At 39.8% G+C, this 18,173-nt stretch overlaps 3 protein-coding genes across 7 annotated transcripts; 1 reads left to right on the top strand and 2 right to left on the bottom strand.

Annotated features, from left to right (window-relative positions):
• The first annotated feature begins 573 nt into the window (after nucleotides 1-573).
• LOC135623519 (geranylgeranyl pyrophosphate synthase 7, chloroplastic-like) lies at nucleotides 574-1,934 on the top strand. The gene has a single exon (XM_065126587.1). The coding sequence runs from the start codon at nucleotides 651-653 to the stop codon at nucleotides 1,683-1,685; it is 1,035 nt and encodes a 344-aa protein (XP_064982659.1). The 5' UTR covers nucleotides 574-650; the 3' UTR covers nucleotides 1,686-1,934.
• A 395-nt stretch (nucleotides 1,935-2,329) lies between these two features.
• On the bottom strand, nucleotides 2,330-7,644 carry LOC135584896 (uncharacterized). Of its 5 annotated transcripts, none has more exons than XM_065126582.1 (6): nucleotides 7,555-7,644; nucleotides 7,216-7,445; nucleotides 6,774-6,877; nucleotides 6,196-6,372; nucleotides 3,437-5,361; nucleotides 2,330-2,650 (listed from the first exon to the last, which is right to left on the bottom strand). In XM_065126582.1, exons 2-6 carry the CDS (start codon nucleotides 7,383-7,385, stop codon nucleotides 2,498-2,500), a joined length of 2,529 nt encoding a protein of 842 aa, XP_064982654.1. In that variant the 5' UTR covers nucleotides 7,386-7,445; nucleotides 7,555-7,644; the 3' UTR covers nucleotides 2,330-2,497. The 5 variants fall into 5 exon arrangements, with proteins under 5 accessions (XP_064982654.1, XP_064982656.1, XP_064982657.1 ...); XM_065126584.1 differs by lacking the exon at nucleotides 7,555-7,644 and adding an exon at nucleotides 6,982-7,055 and having other exon boundaries at nucleotides 7,216-7,345; XM_065126585.1 differs by lacking the exon at nucleotides 7,555-7,644 and adding an exon at nucleotides 6,982-7,055 and having other exon boundaries at nucleotides 6,766-6,877; nucleotides 7,216-7,344.
• Nucleotides 7,645-8,410: 766 nt separating this feature from the next.
• LOC135584898 (V-type proton ATPase catalytic subunit A-like) lies at nucleotides 8,411-16,046 on the bottom strand. The gene is made up of 20 exons (XM_065126588.1): nucleotides 15,779-16,046; nucleotides 13,942-14,068; nucleotides 13,741-13,796; nucleotides 13,596-13,652; nucleotides 13,211-13,322; nucleotides 13,047-13,084; nucleotides 12,844-12,945; nucleotides 12,688-12,744; nucleotides 12,520-12,591; nucleotides 12,296-12,397; nucleotides 12,159-12,221; nucleotides 11,955-12,087; nucleotides 10,766-10,872; nucleotides 10,439-10,633; nucleotides 10,270-10,356; nucleotides 9,751-9,855; nucleotides 9,372-9,469; nucleotides 9,189-9,267; nucleotides 8,883-8,971; nucleotides 8,411-8,779 (listed from the first exon to the last, which is right to left on the bottom strand). The coding sequence occupies exons 1-20, from the start codon at nucleotides 15,848-15,850 to the stop codon at nucleotides 8,665-8,667; spliced, it is 1,866 nt and encodes a 621-aa protein (XP_064982660.1). The 5' UTR covers nucleotides 15,851-16,046; the 3' UTR covers nucleotides 8,411-8,664.
• Between the last annotated feature and the right edge of the window lie 2,127 nt (nucleotides 16,047-18,173).

Below are 18,173 nucleotides of genomic sequence, written 5' to 3' on the forward strand. Positions count from 1 at the left end.
AGCTCAAAAGCACTTCTTCCCATGAGAACCTAAATCTACCTTTCTAGTTGTCATTTTTCTTTTGAGAAGTGGGAAACATGATAGTTTCGGTGCCGCAAGCAATAAAATGAGATACACGCCCGTGAATGCGACATGAGATTATAACAAATAACTATGCTGTTAGATTATATGATGTAAGCTAATTAGATAAGATATATTATAGATATGATTAGATTCTGATTATAATTAATAAAAATAAAGATTTTTAATTATTTATCCTAGATCCATTGTTAATAGATTTATACAAATGATAGGAAGAGAGAAGAAGACGAATCTAATTCTTGGATTCGGTAGATCAAATAAAGATTTTAAAAGATATTTATCATAAATTTAGATCCATTATTATCTGATTTTAAATTTTAAAATTTATTTATTTTTTCATAAAATAACAAAAAATTATGAATTTTACGGTTACATAATATTTGCACCGCAAATTATCACCAGAAATGTCATTTCATTACCTGTCGTTTTAAGGAAAAGGATCCAAAGACGATGACTTGTCTTGGGACCTCTCCTTTTAATGGCGGGCGGTAAGAGAAGAAGCCTCATCACATAAACTTGATCTGCTCTGTCTCTCTTTCTTACACGCACGCACACAAACACGCACTCTTATGGCTTGCCCCGTCCATGGAATCCCGAGGACTGCAATGTGGAGCGGTCGCGCCACAGCGGCACACCGCCGCCGCCTCCCCCTCGCCGTCAGATCCGCCTCCACTCGGCCGCACGCTGAGCCGGAGGAGACGACCGGCGCGGCGGCCGCGCAGTTCGACCTCAAGTCGTACATGGCCAACAAGACCCTGCGTGTGGACGCCGCCCTGGACCGCGCTGTTCCCCTCTGCCACCCTGCGCGGTTGTACCACTCCATGCGCTACTCCCTCCTCGCCCCTGGCAAGCGCGTCCGCCCTGTGATCGCCCTTGCCTCCTGCGAGCTGGTGGGCGGCCCCGAGGGCGCCGCCATGCCCGTCGCCTGCGCTGCTGAGATGATGCACGTCATGTCCCTCATCCACGACGACCTCCCCTGCATCGACAACGACGACCTCCGCCGGGGTCGGCCCTCCAACCACCGCGCCTTCGGCGAGGGCACCGCCCTGCTCGCGGGTGACGCCCTCGTCTCCCTGGCTTTCGAGCACGTCGCCACCCGCACCACCGGCGTGCCGGCCGAGCTGGTGCTCAGCGCCGTCTCGGAGCTCGCTTCCGCCATGGGGCCGAAGGGGCTGGTGGCGGGCCAGATCATGGACATCGAGAGCGAGGGACAGGCCGTGGGCCTCGACGTGCTCGAGTTCATCCACCTGCACAAGACGGGGAGGCTGCTGGAGGCGGCGGCGGCGTGCGGGGCGATCGTGGGCGGCGGCAGCGACGCCGAGGTGGACCGCGTCCGCCGGTACGCACGCTGCGTGGGCCTGCTGTTCCAGGTGGTGGACGACATCCTGGACGTGACGAAGACGTCGGAGGAGCTGGGGAAGACGGCCGGGAAGGACGTGGCGAGCGGCAAGACGACGTACCCCAAGCTCATCGGCGTGGAGAAGGCGCAGCAGCTGGCGCGGACGCTGGTACGGAACGCGGAGACAGAATTACATGGGTTCGATTGCGTCCGGGCGTTGCCGCTGCGACGTCTCGCTCACTACGTCGCCGACCGCCACAACTGAAGCCAATGCCTTCCCCCATCACTTCGTCGTTCTCGCTCTGTGTTTTCCTCCTGTTGAGTGATCACAAAAGAACAAAGGAATCTTTGGGGCGTCATAAACAACGAATGAAGACACCGCAAGTGCTCGCAATTTTGTCGAACACTTGCAGTGCTCAACACGCAGCCAACTGTTCGTTCATGCTGCCTTTTCTTTGTTCCAAATTGCTGCGTGTATGAGAAAAAGAAGAAGAAATTAAACATTTAAGCTGTAGACTGTGATGTGCTACCTGTGGTGGAATAGAGCAGCACAAGTAAGATCACAAAATCCATGCCATGAATCTATCTACCTAATATCATTAAATAAAATAATAAACTTAATAAAAGAAACCATAATTATACTGGTATCTAAATAGATGACTAATTGGATATGATGTCCTACACAACAATAATAATGCACTCCTTGATGATATGACATGACATGCAAAGTGGGTTTAACCTATGCAAAGCCTCGACTGTCTGATAGAGAAAGCAATTTATATATTTCAGCAGTTATTCTGACATGCAACAATGGGGGTAAACTTAAGCACAAACAATACCTCACTTGGTCACAGAAGAAAAAGAAGAAAACAGGTTTCAAGATCATGAGAGGGAAAGACAATATTTGAATTTCAATTATTCACTTTGGAAAAGAAGAAAAAGATATGGTTATATGGATATATATGAGGTGGCTTCCAAGACACATCTGCACAATAGGTTTGACAGATCACATATCATTTTAAGACACTCAAGAAAACAATAACAACAAAGAAAAGACATGTCTTTGAACCATAATTATTAATCATCACATTCAGATAGGAAGTTGCTAATATTACGAAGCTCTTCAAGAGCAGCCATTGCTGCAACTTGCCCGTCTCCGCTAATTTTGGTCGACTTGCTGTCCTTGGAGCCATCAAGGCCTTGATCTTGCTTGAAGATTGACTCGATGACCTGACAACGAAAAGAAATGATCTTAAATGGTTAGCATGACAGGAACAATATGCGAAGTTGATGTGTACGGAATCAGATAGCACAAATCTGAAGCCTAGACTAGCTTGTGATCTCATCTATTAAAACTTTCATTTTGTAACATAACTTGTTGGGCAAGTGATGGAGCAGAATTTGGTGCTTATGAGGGTTTTTTCTGTTTGCATGTTTCATGTTCCAATGCTGAAAATAAAGTTGGACACCGTAGAAGATTTATGGTTTCTATGTTTTCTTGACAATCAAGATGGATCATGAAGGGAAAAAGTTATTGCAGTTTTATCAATGTAGGCCTACTCAGAAGAGTAAAACCACAGAACTTCCTTCTTTACCTATTATAATTGTATCAGATATTTGACACAGAGGACACTATCTTCTTGTTGCAATGCATAATATGCTAATAATTTTATATTCACTGTACAGTAGTGCTGAAATTGATGCATACAACTAAACAGTGTAAACTATATATATGGAGACTGCAAACTTAGAGCAGGCAAGATAATATTTAATTCATAAAGTGGCAAATTAGTCATAAAAAAATTTCACGTAACATGATATGCATAATTAGAAATCCAGTTGAAATTAATAAATCCATGATATATATCCAGAAGTTTTGAGTAGAATTTGAAATGATGAGATGATCATGTCAGTGCTATGATGGATTTTTTTATTTCTTGTTGCAAACATACTAAGAGAGTATTTGTAGGCACAAGAAACAAAGAATAGGAGCTGAAACAAACTGTGAACTCTTACCTGAATGTTTTCAAGCATGGCCTTTGCAATACCTCTTAAATTCCCAGCAACATTTTTGTCTTCATCTTCTATCTCCCTACAAGCTTCAAAGGAACTGTGACATGGATCTCCTGAAGTCCCAATAACATTTTTGTCTTCATCTTCTATATTCCTGGAAACTTCAAAAGAATTGTGGCATGGATCAGAAGCTGGAGCACTAGAAATATTTCCACAGTTATCTACAACAATGTGGGATTTTTGTGGTTCAACAGCTATTCTGTTCCCCATGTTCCCTTCAGCATAGCCTCTATTAAACCTCCGAAGCCACTGAAATCTGCCAGAAAGTGGTTTCCACTTTTTGAGACCTGCTGCTTGTTTTTCTACACTATAAGGTCCTTGTCCACTCCTGCTGCTAGTAATAGAATTCTCTTCCTTGTCAATGCTGGTATTACATGGCTTCTCCGCAGAATTGGTCTCATCACAGGTTCTGCCGATCAGTGAACTTGAAGTGATACTGCTATCCTCTGAGTCATACTCATGGTCATTAACCATTCTATGGGGACTGGTGGCTGTGGACAAGGAGTTATCTGCATTGAAGCGTGATTCTTCCGCTACATCCAATCCCTTAACTATGACATCTTGATCAATATGTTCCTCAACATAATCTGTTTCTGCTTCTATCTCCAAGCACAGAGATTCTTCAGTAGCTGAGATGCGTGGAACTTTATCGGATCTATAGATACCATGGTTTCTATCAACACCGGTACTTGTATCAGAAGGCCCAACATTTTTATTCTCACTCTGAAAATCTGTGGGGCAAGGATCATAAGCTGTCCTAGGTAAATTGAATCTTTCTATTAGTGGCCCGTCAGCCATATCGCTTGAAACTGTATCGCCACAATTTTCCTTGTCAAGTTCCTCTGCTGCATGCATCAACCTCCATTTCTCTTCCCAGTAGCTATCTGATAATAGGTTTGGAGTAACAGGACTAGAACCATATGAAAGACTCTGACCTCTTCTACCTCCACATTGATGCCCTGGGATTCCTCCTTGGGATGAACAAGAGAAAACTGTATCAAGTGCAAGAGATTGCAATGACTTTGCCTTCTCAATTAACTTCTTCACACTAATATCTTCAGGTAAATTTAACAACCGTTGGAGACAAGCAGTCGCATACTCAGTGGCTAGTATTGAAGATCTTAGCTGAAGTAGCATGGAAACTGCCATTGCCAAGATGAAGGCTCCCCTCGGTGAGCACAATATCCGGCATCCAAGTTCTGACTCATTTGCTTTATCAGGAAAAGACATAAGGTTAGGAAAAGAGAATATTTCATCCCAAACAACCAAAAGATCCTCAAGAGAAAATTCACGTCCAAATAAAAGACGCAGCCATCGTAATGCGAAGTATTGGGGCTCTACCCCAAGCTCAACAAGATGGCTATGAAGAGATGAGTCAGTGATGGAGAGCAATTGATACATTGCAGAAGATGCTTCTATTATAGGTGGTAATCCAGTACTGGACCCTATGGAAGGAGATGGAGAGAAGAGCTCTGCCATGACAACCACACTATTTGCATCATTCATTAAATAATCAAACATGCAGTAGGCATCATGTTCCATGAATTTTTCAGATAAAACAACACCTAATTCGCCCTCTACTCCATAAGCATCACTCATCAAGAATATGTCCTTTGTTTCAGGATCAAGCTCATCTAGACTTCTTACTTTGGCACTCTTCTCCTGGACACTACCATCTTTATCAGTTGCTGCTGTATTCATATTCATGATCTTTTCAAATCTGTAGGCAGAACTTAATTCGATTTCAGGGAGGGATACCCCATGAAATTCATCACTGAAGTAGTCTTCATATTCGTCCCGTACTTGGGAAAGGTACTGCAGATCAATATGAAGTACATACAAAAGTGGAGCCAGTAGTTCATGCATTCCTGTAGGTACAGATACATATTTATTGTCACTTCAAGTAGAAACACAATCATAGTGGTCAAAATGCTATACAAAATAAATGGCATGTCTGAAATCTGTCGGATAAGACACAGTAATGGTTGTTCAATCGGACAGAGTAGCAGTTTGTAACTTACAAGCTTCTAAAAAATAATATAGCCTTACTTTCTAAGCACCTGTTCCCTGTTGCATAACGTTTGGGCTATAACCAAACAGCACAAGGACCAGAGTTATAGAGTTGTATGCTTCTCATAATAACATAACGTAACATAACCGACATTCCGATTAGATGACAATAAATTTTTTTTTGAAACATTCAATCTGAGCACTGGAGGAGAAAAATAGAACTTTGTGATTCATTATTGCAGTTATATGTGACACAAGTGATCCATGAAGATACGAATTCATACTTGCCTTAGTGACTATCATCATTTTTGCATTTATTAAACATTGGAATACCTAGAGAACTAGTCTTGAAATCAAGCTGGTTGAAGGTAGCAAATTCTGATCTTTTATTTGTAAGGGAAAACTTAACCTTGAAAACTAACACAAAATTACTTGTGGAACTGTAGCCACACAAGTACTGACAGCGATAAAACAATGGTATCTCCAGCAAGCATAACAAAAACATAGTTGGAAGCCTGGACTCACTTAATATGTGTACTAAAGAAACAAAAAATTGGAACAGCATTAATATGTTATATTAAGTGGCTTTTGAGAAGGCGTGCTGGTTTCAATTGCAAAAGAAAATACTGATGCAACAGCCAAACTACCTAGAAATGGGAAGCAAATTTCTACATATAAAAATGAATAGCCACCTTGTCTATATCCACACTCTGGATGAATAAGACACCACAATAGGAGTATTTGTCTCAACATGGCCTGACATGTAGCTGTCTGGAAGTAGCCTTCCTGGTCAGGATACAACCGTGACAAATCTTGATCAAGCATCTTCTCCAGTTCAGCATTTCGAAAATAGAGGCTCCACAAGCTATCTGTAAAGAGAATGCACTACAAGATTAGGACTATAGCCCCCCCAGGAATAAGTAAGGCTGAGCAGGTACATCTTTTATGAACTCATCCAATCCAAAGAAAACATAAAAATCAACTTCTGAGAGTGGGTTAGTGTGCATTTTATATAGAGGAATCTGGCTACGTTAATTTGCAGAACACAAATGTGATAACCACATCCTACATTCACAACGCATGAATATAAACATTAGGAAAGCTGCATTACACAAAGAGGAAGACTTTTGGATAATGATTTATTGTACGCATAAGCATAGTTCGGTCAAGATAGGATCTTTTGATAATGATCATGCTTTGAACTTTTTAAGAAGTGCACAATATACACATAATAATCAAGAAAAGAGGTAGAGCCAGTTTACCACTTCACCTGGACTTTGTGATAATGGATTGTCCACAATAAGATCAGGTGATTTGCTTTCATCCTTGGAGAGATGAGGATCTACTATAAGCCGGCGCCTTAAATGGGCATACCTATCAACAAAAAGTTACAAATAATAAATAAAGACAAATTTCTAATAACAATAAATAACGGCTTAAATTCGAACCCATTTAGAAGAGAAATAATGGATTCGCACACAGAAGATGTCATCTTGAAGCTGATGATACTATAGATTTGCATTTGATCAATTGGAGATTCGCCATTGCCAGTCTAAATCAAGAAAACATAAAAAATGAGAATTCTTTTAGGTGATAGCCGACCGGTTACCAATTGGGGAACCCATTTATGGAATTCAATGAAACATCGTCTTCTCATTTGAGGTATAATCGAGAGAAACAACGGAGAAAAGCTCAACAAAGCATAATTCTACCTTCTCCTAGAATCTGCGGCGACCCGCCGTATATCATCGATCAAAGCAGGAGACTTGGGCAGGATGCCGAGATCGATGCGCCATCGGACACCTCGAAGGCTCGTGAATCTGGACCCCGAGATGGATTCCCGAATCGGAGACGCATGATCCGATGCAGGGACAGGCGGCATCACCCTGCTCCCGGTCAGCGTGGAACTCCGATCGCTTTCCGACTGCTTCGAAGAAGAAATCTGGAGAAAAGGTGAAAGAATAAAAGCACGAGGAAGGGAAAGTTGGGATCTTTATCGGAATTTGGGGAGGGAAAGGCAACGGAGAATTCGTAACGAATGTGCTGCTAACCTTTTCTTTCTCTCTCTCTCTCTCTCTCTCTCTCTCTCTCTCTCTCTTTTGTCCTATCTTATTTGATGTCCTGCGTGGAAGGGGACGAGGGAGAAGCTGCAAGAATGGCAGTTGTATAATTTTTATTTTTATTTTTTTGCTTCTTATTTTTGGCAAGGTTGCAAATACTAAGTCAGTGGTTTCATATTTTTAAACTTAAGTTATATATATATATATATATATATATATATATATATATATATATATAATGGAAGTGTATTTTTAGGGTTGTCAACGGAAATAGAGACCAGTTATAGGGTCTCTCGCTGATGATTAAATAAATAAATAAAACCTTTTTAGAAAAGGAAAACTTATAAAGGTGAGTTGAGAGACGGGTCGGAGGCTTAAGCTTAATTGTATCAATAAAAGAGATGAAGGTTGTGAGATCGCCTCCCTGAGTTCAGAGTAGCAGATACCGAGTTTGGTCAAGGATGAGAGAGAGAGAGAGAGAGAGAGAGAGGGAGGGAGGGAGGGTCTCAACCAAAGGGCATTTAAAACATTGTCAAGGTCAAAGCAAATCCGAGATTAATACAAAGTCAAAGCAAACCTTGTCAAGGCCAAAGCAAAACCTCGACAAGGTCAACATAAATCCAAAGGGCATATAAGTTCCAAAAAGATCAAATAAGTCATAAATTAATGAGATAAAAATTCGTGTGCAATTCATCGATGATTCAACTATTTGATCGAATTAATACGATCAATAAGCACAAAACCCGATGGACACCAAAATCTCTAATTGCTTGTCTGATAAAGCAAATCAAGAAAGCAACACAAGTGAATTACTCACCAAGGATGCCTGAGATCCAAATAGATGGAATAGCATAATGGTTTGTAGATTTATACATCCACCTTTTATTAGAAGAGAACTTGTAAGATAGACACTCGTTGATTATTACATTAGACAACAAAGGACAGACATATTAAGTAATGTTATTACAAATATCAAAACTTTTTCGGGCACTAACATGGATCATGCCATAATGCTACATAGGAGAAAAAATGAGGCTGCTTATGAAACCCACAGCTTGACAAGTAAATAGGAAGAGAGATCGTCGTTACTTATATAGTCTGTCACCGTGCTTCATCTTCGAGGTTGCGGAACTCAACAGTGAGGTCATCATACAGTTTCTGGAATTTTGCGATAAGAGCTTCCTCACCTTCTGCAGGATCTTCAAATTTCTGGGACCTAAAAAAAAACAGACAACGAGATGGATTGTTGCTATGGAAAACATGGCTAATAAAGGATGGATTAATACACTCGTGTCATAAACAAGAGTAATCCCGCTTACACTAGTCGGTAGAAGAGTTGCCCCAAGCGATGCTTAATGACACTGTATGTTATCTTCTGGCCATCAGGACCTGCTCCTCTCTCTACAGCCTGAAAATTGCACAATTATAATAAAATTAAACTTTATGAAATATTTACTACAATGGAAGCAGTTCTACCGCCATGTTTACGGACAGGACAATTTTTGTGTAATGCATGAAGATAATTAGATCATTCAATGAGATCATTATTGATTCTTTGCTATGGCACAATTCTTTGGAGAGCAAGATCAACCTAGTGATACCAAAAAAACCCAACCTATGATTACCTGATTGGCCAATGTATTGAAATGGATGATGTTACGCATCATCCAAACTGATTTGTAAAATGGGCAGAATTTATCATATCTGTATTCAACAAAGGAGATCAATAAGCGGCAACTCTGTCAAGAATAGAGAACTAAATATAATGCTAGCGGCAAAACTTATCATAAAGAAGAGGCAGAACTCACGGAGTAAAAGCATTCTGCGCAAGATAATCTTCTCTCAGAAGCTTTGCTGTCTCCAGGGTAATTTTGTCTGTTTCAGCCAATGCATCTTTACCAACAAGCTACAGAATTTTGAGGGATAAATTTGGATCAAAGGTGGATATGTAAGAATTCACTTTCCAGTAGTAGTTTAAAGTTAATGCAGATATCATTTAAAATCAATCGGATAAGGTATTGGAAACCCAACATAGTAAAAAAAAAAAAGAAATGCCGTAAATAATTCTAGCACAGATAAAACTGGAAGCTGATACTAAAACTAATTCATAATTTTAAGATATATAAAAAACAGAATGAATTGCAGGAACTAAAACGATAATAATCCCAGGTGAGGAAAATAGTAAACCTGCACAATTTCGTTTAGGTCATCTTCTCTCTGTAATACTTCACGAGCTTTAGTTCTTATGTCAATAAAATCTGGATCAAATTTCTCATAGAAAGATTCCAAAGCCTGAAATAAAAACCAATGGCGGGACTTAATTTATATTAGCCAAGAGAATAAACTATCTGTGATAAAAATGAATAATAATCAAAAGGTAGTATTAGAATCCTAAATGTAACACTTCCAGAAATATTCTGTAGTTCAAAACTTCTAAGAGCAAGACAAATTGTAGTTATCAATAATGTCCAACAATCTAAGATAACTGGAGTGAATATCCAAAACTTGCAGGCAGTTCCAAAGTAATGCATTACTTTTACTTAATCATTGCTATCAAATTAAACAAAAGGTGCATGACATAGATATTTTTAGTGTATGTCCCTGAATATGTGAGTGCATGATTGTCTAACCAACAAGGTGAAAAAACCAAGCTTCTCTTATCTTGCATGATAAACATGATGGTCAAAGAGATGAAGGGCACAAGACCTTTGAGTACTTGGAATAAGATATAAGCCAATTAACTGATGGGAAATGCTTCCTTTGAGCAAGCTTCTTATCCAGTCCCCAGAAGACCTGCAATGCATTCACAAAAGGTTGAAGAGCACAAGATCCAGGAATACTTTGACCTGCTGAAAACTAACCAATGCTTCATTACCTGAACAATACCAAGGGTTGCAGAAGTAACTGGATCTGAAAAATCACCACCTGGAGGAGAAACAGCGCCAACGATTGTGACACTACCTGATCGGTCTGGCGCACCGAGACATTTCACTTTACCAGCTCGCTCATAGAAAGATGCTAGACGTGCTGCCAGATATGCAGGATAACCACTATCTGCTGGCATTTCAGCCTGAGAAAGAGGTGATGTTTACCACAAGGAACAAAACCAGTTGGGCTATAAATTAAAATAAAAAAAAAACATCATGTGTACATATTTATGTAAAAGTATAAATAACAGGGGAGACATGAAAATGACAAATACCAGACGCCCAGAGATTTCACGTAAGGCCTCTGCCCAGCGAGAGGTGGAATCAGCCATCATGCTAACATTGTAGCCCATATCTCGGAAATATTCAGCTATAGTGATGCCTGAGAAATAAATTTAGCTGAAAATTAGCAGTCACAGTTTGCATCAATAAAGCGCTTGATAAAGCAGAATACAAACAATATTATCTATAAATACACTCCTGGATAACTATTGTTTTGCCCAAAAAAAAAAGAGAGAAAAAAAGGATTGACACAGGATGCCATAACAGCAACCAACATATAGCGGCTTAAGCTCCAGCCTCTGCTAGTCCTTATTTCTTTAAAGCATTACTTGGAAGTTTGTGAAAGAAAGGATAAGAAAGAAATATTTGTCCATAACTAAAAGATGATTACATAGGGATCAAGATTGTCATATTTTATTTGACTTTCCTTTCATTTACAAGCACAACATATAAAAGGTAAGGGTAGCATTACTTGTAGTTTGTTTCCTTTCATTTTCATGTCTAACATCTGAAACAGCAACAACAGAAGAAAAATCTAAATTTAAGATAGGCACCAAAAGATGAAAGCAGATTACAAAATACCTTGCACAAGGATAATTTTGTGATTTACACAAAACTTGAAGTAGAACAGTGATCATTATGCACAAGGATTATTTTTGTTGAAAATGGTCAGACAACTTTTCAACCTATATATCATCTTCTTATCAAGTGTGCTAACACTCTATGCCTAATGTTATGTATAAGATTTACGATATACAATAAGTGTAAAATGTAAATAAAAAAGATAATATAAAGTTTATCACTAACATAAAAAATATCAGTCCCCAGTATTAGAAATCTTTCTAAACATCAGTCTTCCAAATAAGATAAATTCTTTGGACATAACAGAATAGCCAAAGAACAAATACATGTGTACATATCCGAACTCTTAATAGTCCTAATGACATAAATAACAACAAAAAGTTTTAACAGTCCAAAAATAAATAGAAAGATTTTTGTTGGTGTCTTTACCACAGTTATATCAGCTTAGGAAAAATATTTTAATATGAAAAGATAATTTGTTATAAGTTGAAGAGCAGTAGAGTGTCAGGCTTCCATTGACTAGCTCTCTCTCATGATAGGGCATTAAGGTATTGTGTTTTCTTGATTGTCACTAGTTTGCCGTTTCTATTCAACAAATACCTGTATATATGGAGGCCTCACGAGCAGCCACCGGCATATTGGAAGTGTTTGCTACAAGTGTTGTCCTCTTCATCACAGATTCTTCACGACCATCCGGCAAAGTCATTGTTAGTTGTGGGAAATCCATTAGAACCTGAGGTGTTGGTTAATATTTAACAACCAATAGAACAAGAAAAGACAAACCAATGAAATGCAGAAACAAACCTCAGCCATTTCATTTCCTCTCTCTCCACATCCCACATAAACCACTGTGTCAGAATTAGAGTACTGGATGCATTGACAAAGGGTAAGTTTAAGATCACCAATAAAAAAAAGAAAGAAATATCTTCTGAAATATTTACCTTTGAGAGTGCCTGACTGATAACTGTTTTTCCACAACCAAAAGCTCCAGGTATCGCACAAGTGCCTCCAAGAACCGAAGGGAAGAGAGCATCAAGTACACGCTGAACAGCAGTTGCAGAATTCAGAACAAAGTACAATCATCATAAAGTATATCTTACAGAATCTATGAGAAAAACCAAATCGCTAAAGAAGGATAATGGTTCATTGCTTATTGCAATTTTACCTGCCCAGTTAAGAGTGGTGTATCAGCTGCAACTTTTGCTGCAACAGGCCTTGGTGTACGCACTGGCCATGTCTGCATAAAATAAATCAGAATTCTAGCAGCAATTGAGAATGTCAGACAATGGATGCCATACTGTAAAATAATTGGAAAACACAGACAACCACAAACCTGGAGCATAGTGATCTGCTTTTTAACACCTTGAAACTCCAGCTCAAGTACTGTATCCTGTGAATATAGTGGCAGTAAAAGACAAAAGAGTAAAGTTAGGAGAAGAACATCATAATCAGCTTGCCTAAATGAATATGAAAGGAAATGGTCACAGACCTTCAGATTGTATTGACCAGCAGGGGCAATGTAACTAATTTTTCCCATGGAACCTGGAGGAATAGCAACATGATGCTGCATCAATGTGTTCTCGAAGACAGTCTGCATGTTTAATAATGAAAATGAGAATCTTGGACAAGAGTCAATACACTGATTTTCAAAAGAGAATAAATTTCAAGAAATGTCAACGTTGTTGAACTTACTGCAAATAGATCTCCACCAGTAAGAAGATCTCCTACAGCTGGAGGAAGAACAAAAAAAGTCACAAACTTCTTTAAAATGTAGAGAAGGCAACAATTCAATGACTTGATAAAAAAATGCATAAGAGGCTATTTAAACTCATGCTATATGCAATTAGCAGGATTACCTAACTTCTTAGGATCAAATTCCCACAATATTTCTTTGTCCAGTGCAGGAACAGAAACACCACGAGGTATATAGACATCACCAGACTTGATGGCAATAGTTTTCAGAGGACGCTGTAGGAAGAACATGGAATATGCTATCAGGAAAGTATAATTAGCCGATTCAAGGAATGGAACTTTTGCATATATTTACCTAAAAACAATCCTCACAATTTGTATACATGGTAGAAGCAAGAAGTTGTGATCATTTTGTAGTCAAGTTAGATGGTGCAAGCCACATGTTTCCATCTAGGCAGCTAACGGCATGAATAACATCGACTATACATCATGTAAAGCAGTAAAGTACATGCCAGTGACCAAATTCAATTATTGATGTTTCAAGCAGACCTGAATGCCATCAAAAATGTTACCCAAAATTCCAGGTCCTAGTTCCACTGAGAGAGGCTGCACAGAAAGTTTGAATTCATGATGATTCAGATGGGACTGTAATGAAACTGTACTGCTTATGAGTATTTAAGGTCTCTAATATTACCTTTCGAGTTCGCAAAACAGGATCATTGACCATCAAACCAGCAGTTTCTTCATAGACTGAGATTCAAAAGTGATAAGAAATAGTTTCATAAATCCAAAGTTAATATGCAAGATCTAAAGTGACTGGCGACAGAAAGCAGTATAACATGACAAAAATTCATATAATACTATTATAGTAGACAAGAATTGTCCAGTCCTGTACCCTGAATGGTAGCTGAATCACCCTCCAAACGGATAATTTCACCAATAAGATTATCATGACCAACACGAACCAGTTCATACATAGCAGCACCTCCCATTCCATCGGCCACAACAACGGGTCCAGAAACCTGAAAATTTGAAGGCAAGAGAAAGGTCAAAGTGTTGCATTAAGACTAATTTCTTCTGAAATATCATCTTGCAGCAAAAAAAGAAAGTGCATTTCTGAGTGGACATCATAATCAAGGCTATCCGATATCACACAAAAACCATATTTTTCCAAATTACATAATAACCAAGAAAATACAATATTATGATAATAAGTTTTAATAAAATATTCTAAAAAGGTGGCTTAGTTGATGAGGCTGATACCAATGCAAGGTGTATTAGTGGAATCTTTTGTACAATATAGTTAAATGTATCAATGTGCTGGCCAGGTCTGATAGCTAGAGGACCTTATTAAGATTTAAATCCATATATAGTTTTGCCACAGCAGGGTCCACACCACAAAATCTGAAGTATAACCAATCTAGTCAAGGACCTAAGCAAACCTTCAACTAATAAATTGTGCAGGTCATCAGGCTGGCCCTCCCCGATTGACAACAATTAAAGGCCTCCTTTGGGTCAGATTGTTTGGGGCCTTTGGGCAATGCCACTGTAAAAAATAAATCAACTAAAATCGGGAGCTTTGGATATTAGAGCAAAAGTCACAAAGCAAGTAAATGGATGTCTTCTTCAACTTACCAATACAAAATTACAATGGCATCGACATCTCTAAGTGTGTGAAAGATATACAATGATCAAGCACGACAAAAAAATCAAAAAATCAAAAAATAAGTTTGACATCAAATGTACCAAAATGGGGAAGATGGTCCAGACAAGACCACTGTAGTATTGCAAACAATTATAGTCCAACGATGCAGTTCTTCCACTTAGACTGCTAAAACTATTTTCCCTGCCAGATTACAGAAGGAAAAAAACCCAGAAGAAAAAACAACATGATCAAGTTCTTCCAAATTTTAACTCAATGTGAATCTGAAGAGTAAATATTCATTCCGTTCCCTTATCTTTTAGGAGTAACACAGCTAGATATAATTATCTGAAGAATTGGCCATTGGAACAGAGAGTGCAAGAAACTCTTTGATAGGTGCAAATCCGCAAGAGGAAAGGACTAATTTTCATTAATAACCTGGGGGACTAGATTCTCTTGGATACATTTGATAGGATCTTTCTGTTGAATAGGTGAAGCCATTTGCTAATCAAAAACATCAAAATTTGAACCCACTAGAATATTTCAATAATTGAACAGGAATGCCACGTTATCTATAAGGAACAAATTAGTTGTCCAATAAAGTTGGAACAGCAGTTCGGTACAGAATTACAATCATCTCCAGATAAGTTCTACTTGAGCGAAGAACTAAAGGGAAAAGAAAAAGGAAAAGGGGCCATTTCTTTAAATTGTGATCTAAACATGGATTGAAGATAAATCATCATAGGGGAACATGGTCCACTGGAATATCCCAGGGGTCTATAACAACTTCATCAAGAACGCACTTAAACTTGGATTAACGCGTCAAAATCATTTACCCAATGCTCAGCTCATCTCTACCGAACTTCATCTTCGTTACTTAGCACAATTTTAATTCACTTTCTTTGTCAGAACACATCTTCTCAATTTTTACGCTCATTTCCAATCATGCCAATAACACACCGATGAATCGGCAGGACCATGAAGAAAAAGCCTAATCAGCACTTAATACACAGAATATCTGATCAACAATAGAAACCGATCCACAACAAGATATAGCGAACTTAAAGCTCCGGCGAAAAACATGAAGCACCTTACGGACGTATCCGTACTCGCTCTCCTTCTCCGAATCCTCGAACGTCGTGAGGCGATCGCCGTAGGCCATCTTCGCGGGTGAAGACCAAAAGCGGAGGCAAACACCTGATCCAACCGAAAACCTTCGATCGGACAACAAATCTCGAGCGGCAGCAAGGCAACCGGAAAGCGATCCCTCGGGTTTTTGGATGGATCCGAGAGACGATGAGACCCGTAGGTCGCAAGCAGAGAGAGAGAGACGAGGGGATTCGGAAGCAGACTGAACCCTTCTCTCACGACGTGCCACGAATATAGCGCGCAGGTTGATTTTTGTACACGTCGCTAACGGTGTGGTGTCATCGACTGCTTTAAGGGGACGGATCCTCTCCAACGTAGTTTTTACATCATCCTCTTGTTCTCGCATCTTTCCCGTCCATTTGTAAAAGTTCCGTCTGAAAACCGTTCGATCCGAATGTCATACGCACGCTGTCGCGGGAGAATCCTTATCACTTGGAGAAATGTGGGCATTGCCAACTTCACGTGATCTGTTGTGCCTCTGGCTGTGTTGTGACAGACAGCCAACAGCTGAGACGGCTATCGTGGCTGCGAAAAGGACAACGGTACCGGACAGTAATCAAGCATGAGAACGCATCACCGTCCGTCCACGTCCCACGTGAATCACGCGGCGATGGATCCGTCCGGCACCACATCATGTGCGACGTGACAAAATTAGAGGATCTTGTCCAATCCTCAGGGGGCATATCGACCGCTTATTGTTATCATTCGTCACCCGTCACGTGCCACATCCAACGTAGATGGAGGGTGAGAACCAATGGACGGCAATGATGTGAAATTTCAGTCCTCTATACAAAGTGAACTGTAGAGGATCCCATCCAATGTTAGATCCTGCTCCCAGACGAGGGGAGGTTGTAGTTGACCTGGCTCGGATTAGGCGAGGACCAACAGGAACGGGTCGGGTTGTTTTGGATGTTGGATTTATCCGACCCGTTTAAGTCGGTTATAGTAAACCCCTAAATTAGGCTTAAGATTGACTCATTTAACAAAGAATTACTCTAGTTTTGGATACGTTTTGTGTTTGGATAATAACATGTTATATTTTTCCGAGTATTAAGTCCACCTTAACCATAAAAAGTGGATAATTATGAAACTTGATTATTCGTCCAGTGTCCTAGGTATTGCATTAACATTTGACAAATACTTGAACAGTAAATTAGGCTAATTATATATATTTTTTATATCTTAAGTTTTATATTTAAAAATTTTAAATTAAAATTTTTATAATTATGAAAGTAAAATATTTAATATTATTTACCTAACGTTCACTTTACCGATAGAAAATATAACACATGATGATTGACACAAAATAATGAGCTAAAAGATAATTTTAATGGTGATAGTCGACGATGGTACCGTGGATAACTGTTGTGGCAGTGGTCGACGACAATGATGTGATGGTTGACCTTGTCGATGTCGATCTGAATATCATGACGATGAGAAAAAGGAGGTAGAGCGGTGAGGCATCTGTGTTGGTGGTGGAGAAGGAAAAGACAAGAGGTGAGACATCTTTATCAATATCGTGATAGTAGGTGATGATTGACATAAAAATGATAGACAAAAAGATAGTTTTAATGGTGGTGGTTGACGACGACAACACAATGGTTAGTCTTGTCGATGTCGATCCGAATATTGAAAACGATAAGTTAGAGGAGATAGGGTGGTGAGGTATATGTGTCGATGCTAAAGGAGGAAGAGAAGGATGGTGGGCATCTTCATTGATGCATCACTGCTCTACCTCCTCTTTGTCCTCCAGCACCACACTGCATTTGTCTCGACATTGTTGGAGGAAGATGAGGCAGGTGAGTTAACTGCGTTATTGACAACGAGGTGGGAGGGGGAAGAGGAGGTAGGTGAGGTAGAGCAGATACGATCGATCGATCTTGAAACCCCAGCAAAAATGGCAATTGCCAATCCGAAGGCTAACCATAGTGCAACGATCCGTTGTTTCTACATCATCTCACTTGCGATATCCATCATCGCCATCTTTTTCAGTCTCTCCCATCACCACGGTGTCATATGTGAGTGGGAAGCAGGACGGGGGATTATTATCTCTCCTACCATCGAATTTGTACTCTTTGAGCCTCCATTTTATACAATGATTAGTTCTCGTTGTCCGATCAAATCCCCTCCGATCACGGGTGGAGTTGATCCAGAAGCATGTCAGCGACCATGTTACTATGGCAAGGCGTACGTGTCGTTTGCCTATCAACTAAAGTTCGAGAGCACGAAGCAGGCGTATCGAGCTCACTTGCAACCTCTCCCTCCTTGTCACCTACCATTGCTTCATTGAATCCATCCCTCCATTGGACAAAAGGACCGTTTGAAGATTTGAGCAC

The sequence above is a fragment of the Musa acuminata genome, chromosome BXJ2-9 (genome assembly GCF_036884655.1).
Source record: "Musa acuminata AAA Group cultivar baxijiao chromosome BXJ2-9, Cavendish_Baxijiao_AAA, whole genome shotgun sequence".
Taxonomy (NCBI): Eukaryota; Viridiplantae; Streptophyta; class Magnoliopsida; order Zingiberales; family Musaceae; genus Musa; species Musa acuminata.